Below are 23,214 nucleotides of genomic sequence, written 5' to 3'. Positions count from 1 at the left end.
AGATTAGAGTCAATCCAAATGCCTAAAAACTTTGTTACCTTTAGTTCTTTTATGGGGCAACCGTTAATTATTGAATTAAAATTTATTAACTTCTTCTTGAGATTGAAATTTAAATAATGCGTTTTACTAACATTTAAAGATAGCTTATTGTCAGTGAGCCAGTTCATCAAATTGTGTGTAGTTTCTGTTACCTCGTTCATTAACTGAATGGGATTATGGTTATTAAAAATTAAGTTAGTATAGTCAGCAAATAGTATTGTATTGGAGAGTGGTAAATTTGCAGGCAAATCATTTATGAAGACTAAAAATAGTAGTGGTCCAAGAATGGAGCCCTGCGGAACTCCACAAATAACAGAAGTTGTACTTCATACAGATGAATTCATTTCAATATATTGTGACCTATCAGTTAAATATGATTTAAACCAGTCCTTTGCATTGCCTCTTATACCATATGTTTCTAATTTTTTTAAAAGAATTCCATGGTTAACTGTATCAAAAGCTTTTTTTAAATCAATAAAAAGCCCTGCAACATGAATATTACTATCTAAGGCATTCCATATATTCCTTGTAAATGAGAAAAGGGCATCATTAATGGACTTATAGTATTCCTTCTGAAGCCAAATTGATGATTGTCAATGACAGAGGATTTATCGAAAAAGGAAATCAATCTCAGATACATGACCTTCTCCAAAATTTTGGAGAAACCTGAAAGTAAGGAAATTGGTCTATAATTCTCAATATTTTCCTTCTCTCCTTTTTTAAACAGAGCTTTAATTTTTGCAACTTTAAATTTGGAGGGGAATTGACCAGCACTTAGGGAAAGATTACAAATTTTAGTCAGTGGTTCAGCAATAAAGGTGGCACAACTTTTTATAACAGCATCAGGTATACCATCAGGGCCACATGAATATTTATTATTTAACTGATTGATTATCCTCAATATTTCATTTTTAGTAACAGGTTCTAGATATATAGAGGATGAATTGATGACCATTTTAGAAGTACCTGTGTTAGTGGGTGACTGTTTGGGAGTTTGATTGGCACTTACTTGGGCAAAGTAATCATTGAAAATGTCTAAAAAATTTTTGACACTTGTTATTGTTGTGCCATTATAACATATTTTAGATATTGTATTGCTATTAATTTTATTTTTCCCTGTTTCCTGTTTCACTACTTTCCAGATAGTCTTAGATTTATTAGATGATGTTGCTATCAATGAGCTGCTATACAGCTTTTTTGCTAGAGTAATGGTAGTTCTCAAAATTTTACAATAACTTTTGTAGTATTTTATTAACTCTGGATCATTAGAATCAATACATTGCTTATACAATGCTCTTTTTCTATCACAAGAAATAATTATTCCTCTTGTTAACCAAGGACTATTTTTAGGTTTACTTTTATTATGCTTGACAATTTTTTTAAGGGGAAATACTAAATCATGGTAATAAGTAATGATATTGATAAAGCTGTCAACTTTAGTATCAAGATCAGTAGGGTAATTAATATCCTCCCATGTTTCTTTTGACAATAATGTATTAAAATATTGAAGACTATAAGGATCATATGTTCTTTTATAGACAATTTCTGCATTTAACTTTTTATGGTGTCCATCGTCATATGATAGGGATAAGAGAATTGCTTTGTGATCAGAAAGTCCTGTACAAATAACTTTTCATAAAAGTCATTCCCAATTATGAATTGATCAAGACATGAGTTGATCCTTGTTGGATCTTTAATCATTTCTGTCATATCATGAGAGCACAGAATAGCAAGTAAATCACGTTTAATGTAGGAATTTTTCAAGAAATCTATATTAAAATTACCACATATTAAAACTGGTTTCTTTTTGTTTTTAAGTAACCCAATAAGAGTATCTAATTTATTTAAGAATACTTCTTCAAGGCCGCTTGGAGATCTATAGAAACAAACTATAAAAATACTACCATTGGGAAGATAGATTTCAACGACAGAATGCTCAAAGTTTTTTTCCTCATTTAGAAATGAAGTAAAGGATTGTGTTTTGGCTTTAATATTATTTCTGACAAGAATAGCTGTACCTCCATTTTTGCAATGTGTTCTGCAATAAAGACTAACTAGATTGTAATTGGCTAGACAAAAATGCTCACTTTCTGTCTTAGATAACCAGTGTTCAGATAAGCATAGCACATCAATATTGGTGTCTAATGTGGATAAGATTGCTTCCAATTCAAACACCTTATTTCTAACACATTGAATATTTTGATGGAGTACATTGAGCTTCTTGTTTAGTCAAATAGACGCAGAGTTTGATTCAGGTCTAGCGCTAACACATGCAGAGTAGGAGCTTGCAATAGGTATTACTTGTGTCAAAACCTTAATTATTTCATTGGAAACAAAACGTTTTCCCTGCTTGTTTAAGTGTAAACCATGAGTTGTATGGAACCTGCGATCAAGTTTACCAATGTTAAGGATCCATACATTTTTAAAACTTTGGCAAATTTTAGAGATCAGTGCATTTACCTTTTCTATTTCTATATTTACACAAGAAGTTGTCGGTAAGTCGTACCGATATGGTAAATGGCTGACAATTACATTCGTCTGTGACAACTTTGGAAGCAATTGCTTCAAGGTTTCAATTACACAGTTGGATTTGTTATGATAGATATCAATTGTTCCCCCTAGTAAAACTATGAAATCACTTCCAGTAAATTTTTTACCAATATTCTCACACCCATTAACCACATCTTTAAATTCAGCTCCTGGTTTCACCGAACCATCAAAACACAAATTTTGGTCTCCATTAATGTCATTTAGCATACCTGCTATACCTCGACCATGACTGTCGGAGTAAATAGATACCTTCCTTTTTGTCGCGGGCCTCTTCCTTGTCCCAGAAGCTCTCGGTTTGAGTTTCACATGATGTGCAGTCGGAAGAAGAAATCCCTCTTCGGAGTGATCAGCAGTACTTTGAAAATCAGTTCCAAATTCGTCACTGAGAGGCTGGAATTTATTTTGAAGAGAAATGCTGTTCTCATCTGACGACTGTTTGGAATTATTTTTCTTCGCCGCTTTAGTTTTCACGGTAGTCCATGCAGGCTTTGTAGTTGAATCTTTTGAGCGCGCACTGTATGCACCAGATATAGATTCACTAATAATACACTCGAGCTCATTTAGCCTTTGAGTTAAATTCACATTTTCTTTCACTAATTCATTGTTAATTGACTTTATCACAAGCAATTCATTTCTCAATGTCTCGAGATCATTTTCCGAGACGAGAGACGTGCACTCAGGATTTTGTTCAACAACGTGGCTTTGTTTACACCTATCACTGCAATACCAAACTTTAGGAAATGTAGCATTTGGATCCAATTCTGTACATTTGTGGTGATACCAATCACCACAAAGACGGCAATTTATACCGATTGTAACATTCGTATGACATTTTCCACACTTAATATTAGTTACACTATTATTTTTACGGGAGCTACAATGGCACAAATGACCTTGGGTATTGGTTGCCTCCTGCTTATAACTTCTACTTCGGGTTTATCATGAAATAAAATTTGCAAAGTGCTTCATGTTCAATGGAAAATTATAGATATTAGTTTTTAGGGTTGTTGAAAGAATATATCCCACAGCTTACACTATTGAACCCTCAAATTTCTTCATTTTATGTATATATTATTGCATGCAAACCTTGGGAGACTGTTTCAAAAAAAGTTATTTCATGCAATGGATAGTTCCTCTTGTGGAAAGACCTATAATTTTTACCTTTTGGTTCATGTGCACCTACTTAATTTGAAAATAGTTGATTATCAGCTCTTTAAATAAAAATATTCATCCTTATTTAAGGACTGTCAAAGTAGATTGGTTTCCTCATCCAAGTACATCTGTTCTTCTTCCATTCAATACATTCCATAGGCTAAAGAATTTTATGATAATGAATTAGTTTTCTTGCAATTATTAGGTACTCGAAATGAATGGGCAACTGCAATCTAAAGGGATCCAAATCCTTTTTCAGAGTGTATTGTGTTTGAGCTACCCCTCAATTTTTTATAATCCAATAATTAAATTGATTTATTGACTGATTGAATGTTCATTTCTGGTAATTCTTACAGAATCCTGCCCATTTGGTCACTCATGGTGCAAACTTCTGCCCACGATTCCGCCTTCCTCAAGAAAGCATCCTTCTCCCTAATAATGTTCCAAAGGAAATAATATTGGATGTGGAGAACCTTCCCCATCCCCAGGCTGGGCATACTGGATTCCAGTGCATAGTTAACATAGAGGGTGCTAAAATGATGGTTCCAGCGAGAGTAGAGGACAATAGATTTGTTATATGTGACAAGACCACGGTAAGAATTTGCATATATCAGCTCAATAAATAGTTTGGTGTATTCCTAGCTAAAGAGGTTATATGTTTGTTATTTTACATGCATATATTTTGTGTCATTGTACAAATATTTCATAAGAGTTCATCAGCAAGGTATGTACTTGCAGAAAATTTGAAGTTAGCTGATAATTTATATGTTTTAATATATTAGATAGATAGATGGGTATATTTCCTGGTCAGCTGCTAATGTTCAAGTGGTAAATGTGAGGAAATTATCAAAGGCCCAAGTAAAGGGTGATAACCAGATTTTAGGCACACAGTGCTCTTAAGACTGGTGTCAGAATATGAAAACTCTTCAATTTCACAGCAGCCCTCCTCCGACAAGTCAATGTTCCCCATGCTTGGCGGTGGTCTTTATTTCCTTTGTTTATCTCCGACTGGACTTGCATTTGCATTTAACTTTTTTTTAATAGTCAATCTTTATGTAATGCTAATAATTTGTGTGAAAAAAGTATTATTTCCATGGAAAAAAATGTTACAATTAATCAGTTGGTCTATGGCATAGATTTTATGTGAGTGGGATAATGCATTCCTGGTAGTTAATGGCCATAAAAAACCTTCAAGCATGAAACATTTGTTAGAGAAATTTTGCAACCAAGTCTGAACTTTGGTAAAGTTTACTATTTTAATATTTAAACTTTAACTAATAATAAAAATGCAACAATTTCAGAGTGTAAAAATCATTCGCCTTGACTGGGATTCGAACCCAGATCCCTCAATATCCGGTCAAGTGCTTTAGCCACTTAAGCTACCGAGGCGTCCTCTTAAACTCTGAAATTTTGGGGCTTTTAAAGGAACAAGATGTTGTGACGAAATGCCGTACATACAATGTCACAGGCATTCGTATTCGTGCGCGACGCGCCACAGTCCACGAGGTTAAAGCCAACTTTTAAACACTTATGGTGTTTATACTTTGACAAATTCCAAAGAAACTGCGGGAGATGCCGCAACAGTAACTTTTAACGGAGTCATCCGCTAATGTGCATTTCAATGCAACAATTTCAGAGTGTAAAAATCATTCGCCTTGACTGGGATTCGAACCCAGATCCCTCAATATCCAGTCGAGTGCTTTAGCCACTTAAGCTACCGAGACCCCAAAATTTCAGAGTTTAAGAGGACACCTCGGTAGCTTAAGTGGCTAAAGCACTCGACCGGATATTGAGGGATCTGGGTTCGAATCCCAGTCAAGGCGAATGATTTTTACACTCTGAAATTGTTGCATTGAAATGCACATTAGCGGATGACTCCGCTAAAAGTTACTGTTGCGCATCTCCCGCAGTTTCTTTGGAATTTAATAATAAAAACATTGAAAGAAGCACGATTCCTTGTTTAAGTTCAGTAAACTGGCATTAAATACAAATGCAATTAAAATAAAATATATTCGCTAAATCCAAGTGTCACACTTGAGTTAATCAAGGTTGTTATGCCATAGAGTACGGAATTAATAACAATTCATTGATTAAATTTATAGATGTCTCTTAAATGTTGATGGAAGTGGGTATTGGGAAAATATTCTGAATGTTCGAGTAGCAGAGAAGCAAGTCAGAAATTCTGCATGAACATAAATTTCGCTTTCCTTTGGCACATTCTCTTTATTTTAAGTCTCATAAGGCATTACAAGATTTTCAATTTTTTGCACTGTCTTTAGATAAAATTCCCTTCCAGCATTCTTGAAATGGTACAAAAATGATGAAAGGAAGAGAAAAAGATGGGGTAATCACTCATCTTCTGTTGTGATTTTGACCTGACCTGGGATGAGTGTTGGCAAAGGGCTATCATCCCGGCAGGATTCGCATGCTTTCTGGGCTAAATACATGTAGTTTAACAGCCACCATGAGCTAGCCATTTCCTCTGGAAATGTTTAATCTGCATAGTCCCAGGAAAAGAGAAAAATCAGGATAGCCAAAGCTTAGGATATTTTTTCTGGCTTAGGTGTTTATGTACAGAAATTTATTGTAAAAAGGATGGTTTCCATAGGATAGTTGGGCATTAGGATAATTATGATTCAGTAAATTACTTCCATTTCAGCACAATATTGTTCACATTTTATTCAAAGGGGAGGGTAATTTGTAGGGAAGTGCACTATGCCACTTAAAAAGTTTGCAGGCTCTAAGGTGGCTATAATAAATACTTTCTCGAACATGTTTTGGCAGATTTTAATGAATAGCAATGAACCCACTTCCCTGGAAGTTTTAGAACGGGTTGTAGAATCACAATCCCTTCCATAAATTATATTTTGTTAAACCAAACACAAAATCTAAATTATCAGCATTCAAGTTGGTTTCGATGAGCAATAGAATATCATACTCTGAGTTGTGTGTTGTATTGAGATAATTTAGATGTCAAACCATTGGCAGTTTGTAAACATTTAGCTGCCCCTGTCAAAATTATTTTGGCTGCTCTGAGCATTACTTCTAGTAATGTTGTTGATAAATTTGATGAAAAGATCATTTTTACCATTCTCCAGTCCAACTCCAAGTTCTTCCTTAACCTCACTAGGTGTAATGGTACAGAGTTACATTTCACAGTTTCAGTCATGAGGTTTGTGAAAGTTTTGATGCTGTTAGGCACCATATGAGGAAATAGAACCAGATTCGTGGATCCCAAAGAGAAAGATATTTCTGGCTTGAAACTTTTGATCAGCTCCTTCACATACAACTGATGAAAGAAAGTCACTTCTAACAAACATAAAATCCAGCTGTTTGAAAATTTTCTGGTCTTTCTAGTTCCATCTAATCAAGAATTAGCGCGCGATCTAGGACAGGTTGAAGTCATGTGTTCCTCCTGCATGTGAATTGGAGTGAAGTTTGTGGTTGGGTTTTATTTTAACAGAGGCATTCAGTGTTTGCATTGCCTGCTGAAAACACGAAAACTGTGGTCTTCAATGTGAAGCACTTTGTGAGCACAGTGCCATATTGGCTATTGCAGATAATGTGCAGAAAATTGAAATCAACCTGCTAAATGCAAACTATTCGAGAATCTTATATACTATTTATTCCCAATTTTTAGGAGGCATGCTTTTGGCCCCACTGCCAACATTTATGCTAACAAATTTGTCATTTTTTCATTCATGAAAGTATTTCATGTCATGTTTAGTTATTCATAAAATTGCATTCAATTTATTAAAAGTAAGTAATGTCTATAAAAAATTATTCTTTGCTGTTAACCTTAGATGAACGTAGTTCGGTACCCCAAACACTGTATGTACTTAATCCTTACATATCTAATGCATTTTTAAATGCATACCACTATAATGATTGTTAACTTTTTTTATTTCCTACTCAATTTTTAGTATTCATATGAAGCCAATGCAGGGGAGTACCAAGCCAGTGTGACCATTGTGTGGAACAGAAATCATCATGTTGACACGATAAATGTTTTCTTGTATAAATGTGATATACTTGGCTCACACCGAGAACACCCAGATTGTTCACTTTGTGTCACACGTAATGCAAAATACCAGTGCACTTGGTGTGCCAACACATGCAGTTATAGTGAGAGTTGCTTACAGACAGCAGTTAATGAGTGTCCTAAACCACGCATTGATATGGTAATTTGGAATTTTTTGCCTTTTAAGAAGATTTGTATTTCTTTCAAAAATTAAATATATCAAACTACGTTGATGATACATTTAATTATTTGAGCTTTAATTTCAGGGCTAGATGCATTCAGTATTTTTTAAATTCAAATTTCAATTTTCCAGATCAAACCACTAATTGGACCAATTGAAGGTGGAACATTGGTAACAATTGAGGGTAGCAATTTGGGGTTAAAGGAAGAGGACGTCAAAGGAAAAATAAGCATTGGCAGCACTCCATGTGAGCTAATACACTATCAGGTGTCTGTTCGAATAGTTTGTCGTACAGGGCCATCAGATGGTGAGCATAAGGCTGCAGTTATTGTGGGAAATGAAGCTGGCTACACAGAATCTGCTGTGCATTTTAGCTACAAGGTGAGTTGTTCCAAAAGTTATTTAATAAATGGCCTGTCCAGATTATAGTCGATGGGCTTAAAATCCTTATGGATGCTTAGCATAGCAATGAAATATGTTTATTCAATTTCAAGTAGCCCTTCATATAGTCTTGAAAGTGTTTTACTCACGTATCCACCTCAACTTCCAACAAAAATTAGTTTAAAAAATATTTTATTGCTCAGTGGTGTCATATTTTGCATTGATGAAGATGTTTCGTATAGAGTACCTTATTTTATTTCCTGTTCTGTTTCTAGGATATTAAATTGGAAGGTGTATATCCGCCATTTGGGCCACAGAGTGGAGGGACGCAACTGGCCATCACTGGCCAATACATGAACATTGGCAGCAGTATTGCAGCATATTTGGATGAATTGCCATGCCATGTGAACACCACACAAGCATCCAGTAGCCGTATCACATGCATCACCTCGCGAAGCTCTGCTCCCATGGTCATCCAAATGTTAACCCTCGTCATTGACGGTGCTAACCGAACATTGAGAGGAAACCCATTCAACTACACTGTGGATCCAACTATTCTTGAAATCAAGCCACTAAAAAGCTTTGCTTCTGGTGGAAGAATGATTACAGTTCATGGGACAAATTTGGACACAATTCAAAAGCCAGAAATGCTTGTTTTCCTTAAGGATGAACCTAACACTATAAACAAAACGGTGTGTATAACTTATGATTATTTTTAAAAGCTTAGATTCGTAGTGTCAGTTTCTTGGTATAAGTCACACATTAAGACTATTGACACTTTTCTTTTATTTCATCTTTCAGATTTGTACTGTAATAAACCAAGCTCAGATGGAGTGTCCATCTCCCCCTGTTAACCATAGGTATCTGTTGAACTCTAAAGCTCAGCGCTCTCTAAGAAAGACATCACGCTCCCTGCAGTTATACCAAGAGGCAGGACTATCTCTGAGGATAGGATTCCTCATGGATAATGTGGAAGCTGTGAAAGACTTAGAAAAGCATTTTCAGAGCTTGAGGTCGATGCTAACGTATGTGGATGACCCCAAGTTTTTCCAGTTTCCTAACCTGATCAAACTCTACAAAGGTGATACGTTGGTGATTGAGGTAAGAGAAAAGTTGGAGTCGTCTATATTTTTATTTCACTGGTTTCATTGTTTTCAAATTGTGTATTGCACAATGCAAGCTCATAATCTATGGCTCAGTTTAGGCTTTAAAAACAACATGCTGTATTGCATTGTTGGAAATTATTTCTTTGTGATTTGTTCGTACAGTAAACTCTCGATTATCTGTGCTAATGAATTTATAATGAAGCACAGATAATCAACGTGGATAACTGAAATATATAGATAATATGGTCATGATATAAACCAATACATATGTAAACTCTCTTTTTACATTCTGTGTGATTTATGTGAGCTTTTTACCCGTGGAAAGTACAATTTTTTGTTTTTCCAGCCATTTTGCCTGGCCATTACCAAAATCAGTACGGTCCTAAACAACCAATCATTGGACCATGTGTAGTATTTAAGAAGTTCTCTCGGGTTTCCCTCCTGGTCAGGTTGCAGTACACCAACGTTTTGAAGGCCGACTCTGCCATCATCTTCAGGGTGAAGTTCAGAGTATGAAAAAGGCCTGGTATTTATACTCTCCACCAAGGCTCAGGTGTGCCCTAATTGATCGGAAGCATTAGTGTGCTCCACTACGGCCAATCAGGTACATTCCTGTGCATTTTTTATTTTCTTTAGCACTGGCTTCCAAGTGTTACTGATTTGGAAGCCGTTGTCTCTGTTAAAAGTATTGGTGTCTAGTCGGATTTCAACGGCTTCTTTCATCACGCTATCCCAGTAGCCATTGGCCAAGGCATGCCCAAACCCAACATCATGAGAGAAGAAAAATGCGCTCTACTTTCCTTGCGCAAGAATCCCGACATCACAGTCCTGAAGGCAGACAAGGACACCCATAACCCAACAGACGCATTAGTTAGGAAGACGACCACTTTGATCAAAAAATCATTGCCGGGCTCCGAGGCCAACAGAAACCTAGTGCCGCAAGCACCCATCCTGCTGAGACCCTATGGACTGCCCAAGATCCACAAAGAAGGAGCACCCCTAAGACCAATTGTGAGTGCCATAGGGGCACCAATGTACAACTTGGCAAAACACTTGACCGGGATCCTGGCGCCTTTTGTGGGATCATGCGAGCACCATATCAAGAACTCTGCAGAATTTGTCAAAACCCTACGGAATATTCGCCTGGGCAACCAAGACATTTTAGCAAGCTTTGACGTCATATCGCTATTCACGAAGGTGCCGATCAAGGACACATTGCTCCTTCTCCAAGCACGGTTCGATGAGAAGACCGTCGATTTCTTCCGCCACGTCCTCACTTGGACATATTTTCTCTACAATGGCAAATTCTGCGAGCAGGTGGAGGGAGTCCCCATGGGTTCTCCACTGTCACCGGCCATTGCGAACTTCTACATGGAGGACTTTGAAGAGAGAGCACTTAGAACAGCACCCTTAAGGCCAAAATACTTCTTCAGATATGTGGATGACACCTTCATCGTGTGGCCACACGGACCGGAAGCACTCACCGAATTCCTTGGCCATATGAACAGAGTCTACCCGAACATCCAGTTCACCATGGAGACTGAAACGAATAAAAGCCTGCCCTTCCTCGATATTCTGATCGAGAGGAAAAGAGACGGCAGCTTAGGCCATCAAGTCTATCCGAAACCGACCCACACTGACCTATACCTGAACGGGAGAAGTCATCATCATCCCGCACAAAAGAGAGGAGTGATTTCCGCACTTGTGCACTGAGCTACTTCAGTTTCGGACCAAGAGCACCTGGAGGCGGAAATACATCACCTAAGGAAGACGTTCCAGCAGAATGATTATGGGACCCAGGAAATCAACATGGCCCTTAAAAGGGCCTTCACAAATCCTGGAGGTAGGGGAGAAGAGGCAGAAAAACCTGTTGCAAGAGCCTGCATCCCGTTTGTCTCTACGATTTCTAATAAAATCTCAAGAATATTAAGGAAGTACAAGGTGGAAACTATCCACAAACGGATAAGGAAGCTGCAATCAGTCCTCGACACGGCTAAAGACAAACGGGGATTGAAGACCTCAGGAGTGTACCGGATTCCTTGGGAGTGCGGCCAAGCATACATTGGGGAGACCGGCCGCACCATAGAAACATGCCTGAAGGAACACGAAAGGTGCATCAGGTTAATCTACCCAGTGAAATCTACGGTCGCCGAACATTGCCTCAATAACAACCACAGAATCAACTTTACCGGCACGAAGAGGCTATGCCACGCTAAGGGCTACTGGGATTGCATGGTGAAAGAAGCCGTTGAAATCTGACTGGACACCAAAACTTTCAACCGAGACAACGGCTTCCAAATCAGTAACACTTGGAAGCCAGTGCTAAAGAAAATAAAAAATGCACGGGAACGCACCCGATTGGCCGTAGCGGAGAACACTAATGCTTCCGACCAATCAGGGCACACTTGAGCCTTGGCGGAGAGTATAAATACCAGGCCTTTTTAATGCTCTGAACTTCACCCTGAAGACGATGGCAGAGTCAGACTTCGAAACGTCGGTGTACTGCAACCTGACCCGGTGGGAAACCCGAGAGAACTTCTTGAATACCATACGCCGGGAAAACCTGAGATCCTTCATGTGTAGTATTTGATTCCCAAGGGGATCGAGATGGTGCGGGGGCTAACGTACTGGCTTCCCACCCTGAGGGCGCGGGTTCAAATCCCGGCGGTGTTGAATATTTTTCAGAGGTATCTCGATCACTACTTGAGGTGCTTTGTGGAGGGCACTTTGAGTGAGTACGCCGTCCGTCGGATGGGACGTTAAACTGCGGACCCCTTGGCACCTTTCGTTAAGAGCAGGCTAATGCCGACGCCGGGTTTCTCTCCACCCTTCATCCTTTCCTGTCCATCCCCTATGGCGCAAATGACCTTAGCTGTCGGTCGCCTCCCCTAAAAACTACTACTACTTGATTCCCAATCTTTTGGCTATATGCAATGCTTTTTCTCTAATGATGATGCCATTCACAGGGATATTTGAAGATCTAGCGCTGAAAAACCACTCTTTCAGTTATGCTAATTTTTCATACTTTGAATCTTAATGTATTTTCTTATTTTGGGCACATTTTTGCACTGGTTTGAATGTTTCAGAATCAAACTGCGATTTTTACCATTGCATTCCGTGTAGAAGCTTCCAGTCTTCGATGTTTTACCAGATCAATGCAAATTCCAACATGAGAATCAATTTGATCCAAAATTTTTATTTTGCCCTCAGTTGAAAAATTTTTCTTGCCTTGTCTTTCCATTTTCAGGCAGGATAAAATTTACATTCCCAAGTAATTGAGGAAAACTTAACTGATGAGAATCTGAGCTACCTCACCATTTGACTGGTGCAAACAGTTGCTCAACTTCAAAATTGTTTGAGGAAAATATAATTATTTTTTTATTCAGTCTAGTTTGAAAGTGATAAAGCAAGAGTCAATACTTTTTATTATCAAGGAGCCCATCATTGTTGTATCGAAGCAGTGCAAATTATCTCAGTTGTCAGTCACCAGTTCTTGTGTTTTTCACTCACCATTATGTTTGGGTCAAAGTCATTTTCATTCCTGGTATAAAATAATGAGTCATTTAAGAATGGCATTTTATTAAGGCATGTTATGGTAGTTTTTCTCTAAATAACAGTGAAAATGCAAATAAGGATGTTTATAAGTTGTAGGATATTTTGATTAACACTGAATATTTATTTCAACTTGATGCTCCAATCTACTTCTAATTTATGTGCTGAAAACAACTCTATCTTACTTCTTTCAAAGGGAGAGAACTTGAATCTAGCCAGTGATGAGTCTGACGTCAATGTGACGATTGGGCAGAAACCATGTAACGTTACATCATTAGCAATGACTCAGCTAGTCTGCACACCACCAGATTCACAGCCAGCTGGGACAGATGAAAATGGTGGCATAACTGACTCAAACCTTCCCTTGGTGGTTGTCCGAGTTGGGAGGAGTTTAAGATTTCCAATTGGTTACTTGAGATATGAAGTTATGAAGCCATATGCTTTTCCACCTGAAGCAATTGCTGGCATTGCAGCTGGAACCTTTCTTCTGGTTTTTCTCTTTGTGATTGTACTAATAGTTTACCGTCGAAAATCAACACAGGCCGAACGGGAATACAAGAGGATCCAAATTCAAATGGACACATTAGAAAGCAATGTGCGATCTGAATGTAAACAAGGTGAGCTTCTATATTTCCCCATGATGTTTGCTAAAACATTGTTGAATCTGTACATAGTGCCTATGTAAAGAATGACGAGTTTGGGTTAGTTAGGTATTTTAGTGTATGTTAAAAAATTAAAAACTTTTTTCAGGGAAAGGTTCAATGACATTCTTTTCTTAGTAGCCAATCCCCTCGCCTTCGAGAATAATTGATCAAATCCTCAAAATCCAAACTTCGTCCCTAGTTTTGGCAAACGAAATGAATTTCATTTGGGTATGAAAAAGGATCGATTAAATAAGAATTTGAGGAGTTCAAATGGCTAAAATGAAAAAAAAAGTTCGAAAGGAAGTTTCTTTACTAGACAATGGGAATGAATAAAAAATAACTTTTTTTATTAAAAAAATAAAAGATATTTTCTCATCTTGGGCGTAGAGGGAAAAAAATTATTTCAAAAGATACCTTTCCAATATTATTCCATAAATGCTTTGTAATACTAAAAGTAAATGTATATGATTATGGTATCATGACTGAATGTAAAAATATTTTTGTCTCATATTTTTATCTTTCAGGGTTGCACTCTGAAATGCAATAAAAGAAAATCTGCAAATTCAGGTTTTCATGGAGTCCATTAAGTAGTATTCTAAACCGATGAAATTAACCACCATGGTCTGAAATACTACCTTGATCAAAAAGTTCCCGGAATAACCACCGTGTGGCGCTCCCATCGTTCCGATTTGAGTTCTGTTTTTTTTTGTTAAATTGGTACATCTGTTGTTGATATTCCCTTTAAATCTTAGTGTCATAACTTGACATTTGCAAAAGTTACGTAGCCAAGAGTACATCTATCTCTGTGTGTGTTGGCGATTTTTTACAATTTCAGAAATGGATTTAAATTTGCAACAACAAACTTGTATTACATTTTGCGTAAAAAACGGATTTAGTGGCGCACGGACGTTGGAAATGTTGGAAAAGTGTTTCGGCAACGATTCTCTAAAAAAAACCGTCGTTTACCAGTGGCACGAGCGGTTCAGAAGTGGTCGTGAGTCAATCGAAGATGATGAACGCAGTGGCAGACCATCGACATCGAAAGTCGGTGAAAAAATTGATAAAGTAAAAGAAATGTTGGTCAATAACCGCATCAGAGAAATAGCGGAGGACTTGAACATTGCCTATGGATCCGCCCAAGACATTGTGGTTAATGATTTGGGTTTCCGTCGTGTAGCAGCAAAGTTGGTGCCAAAAGACCTCAATTTCATGCAAAAAAGAGACCGTGTTGACGTCGCAAAAGACATGATTTGCGAGGCTGAATCCGATCCCACATTCATCAAAAGGATCATTACTGGAGACGAGACGTGGGTTTATGAGTACGACACGCAATCCAGACATCAGGCAAGTGAATGGCGTTCACCAAATGAGCCGAGACCAAAAAAACCACGTCGTTTTCAGTCAAAAAAGAAGGCAATGCTGACGGTTTTCATGGATTACAACGGTGTAGTGCATCATGAATTTTTGCCAGAAGGCCAGACAGTAAACAAAGAGTATTATTTGGGCGTTATGAGACGTTTGCGCGAAGCAATTCGCCGAAAGAGACCAGAAATGTGGGCAGAAAACTCGTGGATTTTGCACCATGATAACGCACCGTCGCACAGTGCTATCATTATTCGTAATTTTTTGACGAAAAATGCAACAAATACCATCCAACAGCCACCGAATTCACCTGATTTGGCTCCCTGTGACTTCTTTCTGTTCAATCGAGTTAAAAAACCATTACGGGGAACGCGTTTTAGCAGCCGAGAGGAAGTAATGGAAAAATCGCAGGAAGCACTGATGGACATACCGAAAACCGAATATAAAAAATGTTTCGAGGATTGGATCAAGCGCTGGCATAAGTGTGTTGCAGTCGATGGGGATTACTTTGAAGGGGACAATATAGATTTAGATGAATAAACTTGTATTTTTAATTTTCTGAATAAATTCCGGGAAATTTTTGATCAAGGTAGTATGCTTCAAATCGAAATATATAGACAATGATGCATGGCTCGTTCAATACGTTCCTAGGAAAAAATAGAAAAACAATTTCTTTTGGGTAATTTTTTTATTATTTTTCAACATAATTTCTTATTAGCTTGATATGCTTTTCCCAGCATTTCTCTAACCTATTAAAGCTGTCCAAAAAGTAAGATTGTAGAAGGTCTTCAAAAGGCATCTGTATTGGCAATAACCTCCTCATTCAATATGAATAGTTTTCCATCGAACCTTTTTTTTTTTTTTCAAGTTTGGAAATAAAAAAGTTTCACTGGGGCAAATCTGGTGAATGTGGTGGATATTGTCCTAATTCGAACTCTAATTTCATAATTTTCACCATTGAAACTGTACAGATGTGCATTGAAACCCATGCATTTTCTTGATTGAAGAGGATTTTTTTCTCCGTCTAATGAGGGAATTTTTTTCTTGATTTCTTTGCTGAACTGGCACAATAACGACACAGACTTTCAATTTATCATTTGTCCTTTTTGCAAGTAATTGATGTAGGTGATTTTGGGTACATACATCTCGTCATAACATGGCCATTACCGGCTGATTTCACCATTCCTGACATCTTCAGAGCCTATAGAAACCCAGTGTTTTGACTGTTCCTTTGTATCTGGAACATGGTACTTTATCCATGTTTCATCCAAAGTTATGTATCAGCATGGAAACTCATCAGGATTACAATGGCAAAGCACCAAACCAGTCTCTGAACCAACCACAAAATTGTGTTTATTCTCCACTGAGAGCAAATGTTGCACCCATCTTGTAGGGTTTTTTTTAATAAACAATTTTTTGGGCATTATTAAATGCGCTGTACCTTGTCACATGCCTGTGGCTTCAACTAGTTTCCGAACCCTGTGAACGGATTTTGTCAATCATATCAAAGGAAGTTACTTCCACTGGACATCCTGAACAGTGTTCATCATTTGTGGATGTACAGCCATGTTTAAATTCATTTACCCAGTTTTAAACAGTCATAAACACTGAAGCAGATATGCCATGGACTCTAACCAACTTGGCTTTGATCTCTTTTGATATTAAGCCTTTTAAATATAATTATATAATCAAGACATGAAACTCATTTGAATTCCATTTTTCTAAATAAACAAAAGTGTATTGTTTCAATCGACTATGGAAATGAAACCGTAAGATGGATAGAACTGAAACTTCAACAGCTGTCTAGTGAAAGATGAGGCTAACTACAGGCAAACCTCTTCCAATATTATAAGTGCCATCTCTAGGATTTTCCAAGGTAATATTGAAAGACCCACATTATATGTTGTAACATGACCTTCCTGTGCAGGTCACCAGCTTAGGCAGTACAGGTTATGGCAGGCAGATGGAACAAAAACCAAACACACAAAAATCTAACCATTTGTAGGCATTCTCTATTATTTTTAATGCAAGACTGTTCTTTCTTGTGTCAACTAACATTTGCAGAAACTTTCTAGGGAAATTTTGGGATTGATTGTAATATGATGGATGGGCTTGTGCTTAAATATCATTATTTTCCATTATATTTAATAAGGAAAGTAATGTGAGAATTGTGTGAAAGTAATAATGTACGGTTTTAGGGACTTTGATGTTTTAATAGCAGAATATTTTATTATTGAGATAGATTTTTTTGGGCTACTGGGTGAATGAATGCTGGTTGTGTTCTCATCCAACCCTTGGCACTCGTGGTTACTTGGAATTATTTTTGAACGGGTGTTTCAGTACAAAGAGAATGCCAAATACATAGTTCATGGCTGTTTTTGATGAATTTCCATTGTAAAAAATTGTTTTAAACCAAGCCACTATTTTGACTGATATATAATTTAGGATAAATACATCTCAAGGTTGCAATGATTACCAATTGCATGGTTGCCATTACCATTAGAATATCAGTTTAGGTGCATTTTATGCATGAAGCCTTAGCTTAAATTCAGTTACTAGAAATGAGTCTGAATCAAAGAACATTTATGCATCTTTAAGAAATTGTCTGGCTCATCTAATTTAAAATTAATCTGAAGTTAGAATCATTTTTTACTCCTATTTATGTGAATAAAAAAATCTTGTCCAATTTTATGTTGGGAGGGAAAAGATCTGTTTTATAAGTGGTCTTTGAAGAGGTGATTGGCAGGAGTTAAGACTTTCTCCAATTTTTTTCAGCATTCACTCGGATGTGCACATGGGATCCTCATCGCTATGGTGGTGCCTACTTGCGTGGTATTACCATGTATTCTAATTTCCTGTTTTTGTTTACATGTGCTCACATTTCATATGCTTCACCTAACAAATGTGATTTTTTACAGTGTGGGCAGCATGAATACTAATGGAAATGTATCTTCTGTTTTAGGTTGGATAAATATTTATGCATGATCCCCAAATCTTAACTGAAAAGTATTCCCAGTATAATACGTATATGCATTGGATATTATTTTGTTGGAATAAGGTTCTATTGTGATAACAATAGCTGGAGTTGTGCATCATTACTTGTAAAATATCCCTTTTTTCACTAGTGAAATAAATAATCTAGATGTGGGCACAATTTTCTTTGGTAGGCTAATATTTTGAGAATTTAGGTTCTCATTGTGAAGTGAGCATCTATAATTTTATTTTTTAAGCAAGAAACTGAGTTATATGCCTTGCTGTACTATTAGTGGATATTACTGGCCCTCTTGGGATTGCATAATCAGGGTGGCAAACATAATAGCTGAATTAGAGTGGGTGTCCCAGAAAACTATATACCAGGCTAACATTTTAGTTGCTACTATCCATCCTCATATTGTATGTAGATGTCTTTGTGCACTTGTCTTGCTTTAGAAAAATCCTTACTCGCTCTGACTCTGATCATTGTCTTCTAACTGCTGAAATAATATTGAAATCCTTCAGAATATAGGCATATGTATTCTTCAAATTGTGATGTGGATGTCTTTTTTGTGTCTTTAATGTTCAAAGTCTTGTTAGAATGGTGATAGGATGATTTTTTTCTTCTATTGCAGTTAGCATCTATAATTCCATGGCTGAATTAGTCTCTGTGGCTCAAGTATCTTTATCTATCTAAATTTTAATGGAACTCATTTATTCAATTAACTAAGTTATTTGAAAACAACATCATTTCAGCTGACTTATGAGTTTCTGATTAATTTTATCTCTGAAAGCCCCATCCCTCTGTTGATAGTTATATGCTGTAGTTGTCCCCACCTTTTTACCATCTTTATAGTTTTAAGATGGCCTTATCTGAGATGGGGTTGAAACCTTTTTACATGTGGAAATACATTATTTTGATATAAAGAAACATGCTTTCTTTGATTTTAACAAATTCTCATTTTATGGTGACCTTTAGTGATCCTCCAGCTTGAAATCATAGCTCTGCCAGTTGTCCAACATGGATGACCTCAAAGTTTTTGCACAATGTAATAAGCACTCAGCCTGGCATTAGTTATCAGAAAAGTTCTCAGTCTTATTTCCTATTGTAAACAGTAATAGAAAGCTTGATATGCAATAATCTCCCTTACTTGGATTTGAAGAGGTGATCATTATATCATTTAGATGTTCTAAGGATTGTCTTACAAATGAATAGATGGTATATGCCAAAAACCATGAATTTATCGATAATGTGTTGGCATGAAAGACTCATTAAAGACTTATTGGAATGAATAACTGAGTTTGTTGATAAGCCATTTGAGAGGTACTTTCTGAATCCGAGAATTTTTTTCAATGCTAACATTCTGTGGGCATTTGTGGGAGGTCAGGTGCTCAATATTTTAGGATAGCCTGATTGAAAAGTAGGTGTCTAATTGCCTTTTTTTGCAAGTCTATTTGCACTATGAATGTTAAATACTCTCTGGAATGGAAGAAAATATTCTTCTTAGCTGCTTATTTCTTCTCCAAGGTCACAACTGCAGTACATGTTTTAGCTGGCTTTTTGTTTTCATATAAAAATTATACTTAATGAGGACTTAATTAAAAATGCAGAGGCCTGAATAAGATGAATTCTGTTGTGCTTTCACAAATTCAGGTGTTCATTAGAATAGAACATGAGATTTACATATGATGGTTCGATAGGAATTACATAATGAGGTTTATGGCTAATAAATATCCTTATGTTTTGCTTGTATACCTGTGTTTTAGCATATTTTTGAGATTTCATGTGCCACTTTTTTGTAATTTGATACTAATGGCTCTAGACTGCAATGGGTTGAATGTCAGTGATTGAGGTAGATACTATTGTTGACTTGTTGAATCAGTACATGATAAAATTTTCCATTATGTAGGAAAATTAGTTTTTATCATCAAGAAAAAAATTAATAGAACGGTTGTCACTTTCTTTTCCTTGCTGACTTCCCATCTATGATTATGTACTGCTTCTTTTTCAAAATAAATTAACATTTCTGTGCCCTGAAATGGTTTTACTGAATTTTCCATCTTTGAGTGTTTCAGAGGCACATTTGACGGGCTCTTTTTTTGAATTAATGATGTATGCATCTTTAAATAATCTTTGGAACTACTGTCTCCATCCACAACAGCTTTTGCCGAACTTCAGACTGACATGACAGATTTGACGGCTGATCTTGAGTCCTCTGGTATTCCAACCTTGGACCATAAAAACTACATAATGAAGGTTTTCTTCCCTGGCGTCAGTGATCATCCCATTTTGAAAGAGGTAAATATTACTCTATGAGAAGAAGTTGTAAAGCATGTCACAGGTAAAGCCAAGTATGCATTTAAGTTGATCTTGACTGAAAAATCTTTAATGAGATCCAGTAACTTGGGAGATGATAATGATGATGATAATAATAATAATAATATAATAATATAATAATATAATAATATAATAATATAATAATATAATAATATAATAATATAATAATATAATAATATAATAATATAATAATATAATAATATAATAATATAATAATATAATAATATAATAATATAATAATATAATAATATAATAATATAATAATATAATAATATAATAATATAATAATATAATAATATAATAATATAATAATATAATAATATAATAATATAATAATATAATAATATAATAATATAATAATATAATAATATAATAATATAATAATATAATAATATAATAATATAATAATATAATAATATAATAATATAATAATATAATAATATAATAATATAATAATATAATAATATAATAATATAATAATATAATAATATAATAATATAATAATATAATAATATAATAATATAATAATATAATAATATAATAATATAATAATATAATAATATAATAATATAATAATATAATAATATAATAATATAATAATATAATAATATAATAATATAATAATATAATAATATAATAATATAATAATATAATAATATAATAATATAATAATATAATAATATAATAATATAATAATATAATAATATAATAATATAATAATATAATAATATAATAATATAATAATATAATAATATAATAATATAATAATATAATAATATAATAATATAATAATATAATAATATAATAATATAATAATATAATAATATAATAATATAATAATATAATAATATAATAATATAATAATATAATAATATAATAATATAATAATATAATAATATAATAATATAATAATATAATAATATAATAATATAATAATATAATAATATAATAATATAATAATATAATAATATAATAATATAATAATATAATAATATAATAATATAATAATATAATAATATAATAATATAATAATATAATAATATAATAATATAATAATATAATAATATAATAATATAATAATATAATAATATAATAATATAATAATATAATAATATAATAATATAATAATATAATAATATAATAATATAATAATATAATCATATAATCATATAATCATATAATCATATAATCATATAATCATATAATCATATAATCATATAATCATATAATCATATAATCATATAATCATATAATAATATAATAATATTATAATATTATAATATAATAATATTATAATATAATCATATAATCATATAATCATATAATCATATAATCATATAATCATATAATCATATAATCATATAATCATATAATCATATAATCATATAATCATATAATAATATAATAATATAATAATATAATAATATAATAATATAATAATATAATAATATAATAATATAATAATATAATAATATAATAATATAATAATATAATAATATAATAATATAATAATATAATAATATAATAATATAATAATATAATAATATAATAATATAATAATATAATAATATTATAATATTATAATAATAATACATTTTATTTGTCCAGAGACCAAGTAGCTACAAATGTTACACTTGATGTAAGACTCGTCAGGGGAAAGTGACAAAAAAAGTGTCATTTGTGGATACTAGACATATCAGGCATTATCAAGAAATTTAGCAATTGAATAAAACATTTTCAATTTCAAGAACCTAAGTAGATTAACTTTAAATGCAGCCACATTTTTATGGGCCTTAATCTCAGCTGGGAGTTTATTATAAAATTGAAGGCCTATAAAATTAGGGCCAGCACCTGCATTTTTCGTACGCACATAAAAAAACGTGCAGCTGCTCATTCTGCCTTGTAGAATATTTGCGGATATCACAATTTTTCACATACTCAGATAGATTTCTTTTTGTATGTACTACTACATGAAAATATAAATGCATGGCACTGACAATACATCCAATTTTTTAAACAGGGGACGGCAAGGGGCATTGTGTTTAGCAAAACTCATTAGCCGAATGGCTCTTTTTTGAACCCTGAAAATAGCCAAGGCCTTAGATGATGAACCCCAGTAGAGGATACTATAGGCTATGTGAGAATAAAGTTCACCATAGTATAGTGCACAGAGAACAGCCACTGAAACTGTGGATCTAATGGACCTTATTAAAAAGCAGGCCGAGCTTCACTTACTGGTTAAAGTACTTATGTGTTCATCCCAAGAAATTTGAGAATTGATGTGGAAACCCAAAAATTTGGTAATTTGTACCTGTGAGATCACCTTCCCATCAACTTCAATAGAAAGTACTTTGCTTGCTTTATTTTTATTTGCAAAATATATTAGGTGAGACTTCTCTACATTCAAATCTAGGAAATCATTACGACACCAAGAGAGTAAGGTGTGGCTAACCTGTTTACACTTTACTATCAATTCATCAAAAGTAGGCGATACAAGAATAATGTTGGTGTCATCAGCATATAACAAGGGGGTAGCACCGTTTATATGTTGAAAACTATCAACAAGGTCATTTATATAAGAAATAAACAAGACAGGCCCAAGAACAGAGCCTTGAGGAACACCTCGATTAAGGACCTTACTTGGGGAAACAAAAGATGTGCCATTTTTAGAAACGACCACGTTGTATTCTATTAAATAGGTAGGATTTAATCCAAGCATAAGGTATGCCACGAATACCCATCCTTTGGAGTTTCTTGAGAAGTAATTGGTGGTCAACACAATCAAAAGCTTTTGAGAAATCAAAAAAACATTGCAGCGACTTCCATTTTTTTATCTAGAGCGTTTAAAGTCTGGGTTATTAACTGATAGTTGGCAGAAGAAGTAGATTTATGCTCCCTAAAACCATGCTGAGATG

The 23,214-nt window shown here is 34.5% G+C and overlaps 1 protein-coding gene across 3 annotated transcripts in view; it reads left to right on the top strand.

Annotated features, from left to right (window-relative positions):
* Positions 1–23,214, top strand: part of PlexB (plexin B) — a 555,538-nt gene that overhangs the window by 509,545 nt on the left and 22,779 nt on the right. For all 3 annotated transcript variants that reach the window (XM_071586490.1, XM_071586489.1, XM_071586491.1), the window contains exons 7-13: positions 4,098–4,334; positions 7,665–7,922; positions 8,076–8,324; positions 8,600–9,016; positions 9,126–9,425; positions 13,179–13,599; positions 20,124–20,260. In XM_071586490.1, the coding sequence (XP_071442591.1) occupies positions 4,098–4,334; positions 7,665–7,922; positions 8,076–8,324; positions 8,600–9,016; positions 9,126–9,425; positions 13,179–13,599; positions 20,124–20,260 (2,019 nt within the window). The remainder of the gene's footprint in view (positions 1–4,097; positions 4,335–7,664; positions 7,923–8,075; positions 8,325–8,599; positions 9,017–9,125; positions 9,426–13,178; positions 13,600–20,123; positions 20,261–23,214) is intronic.

This window comes from Hetaerina americana, unplaced genomic scaffold (assembly GCF_022747635.1).
Source record: "Hetaerina americana unplaced genomic scaffold, ioHetAmer1.1.p SCAF_23, whole genome shotgun sequence".
Taxonomy (NCBI): domain Eukaryota; kingdom Metazoa; phylum Arthropoda; class Insecta; order Odonata; family Calopterygidae; genus Hetaerina; species Hetaerina americana.
This window is presented reverse-complemented; position numbering and strand designations above follow the sequence as displayed.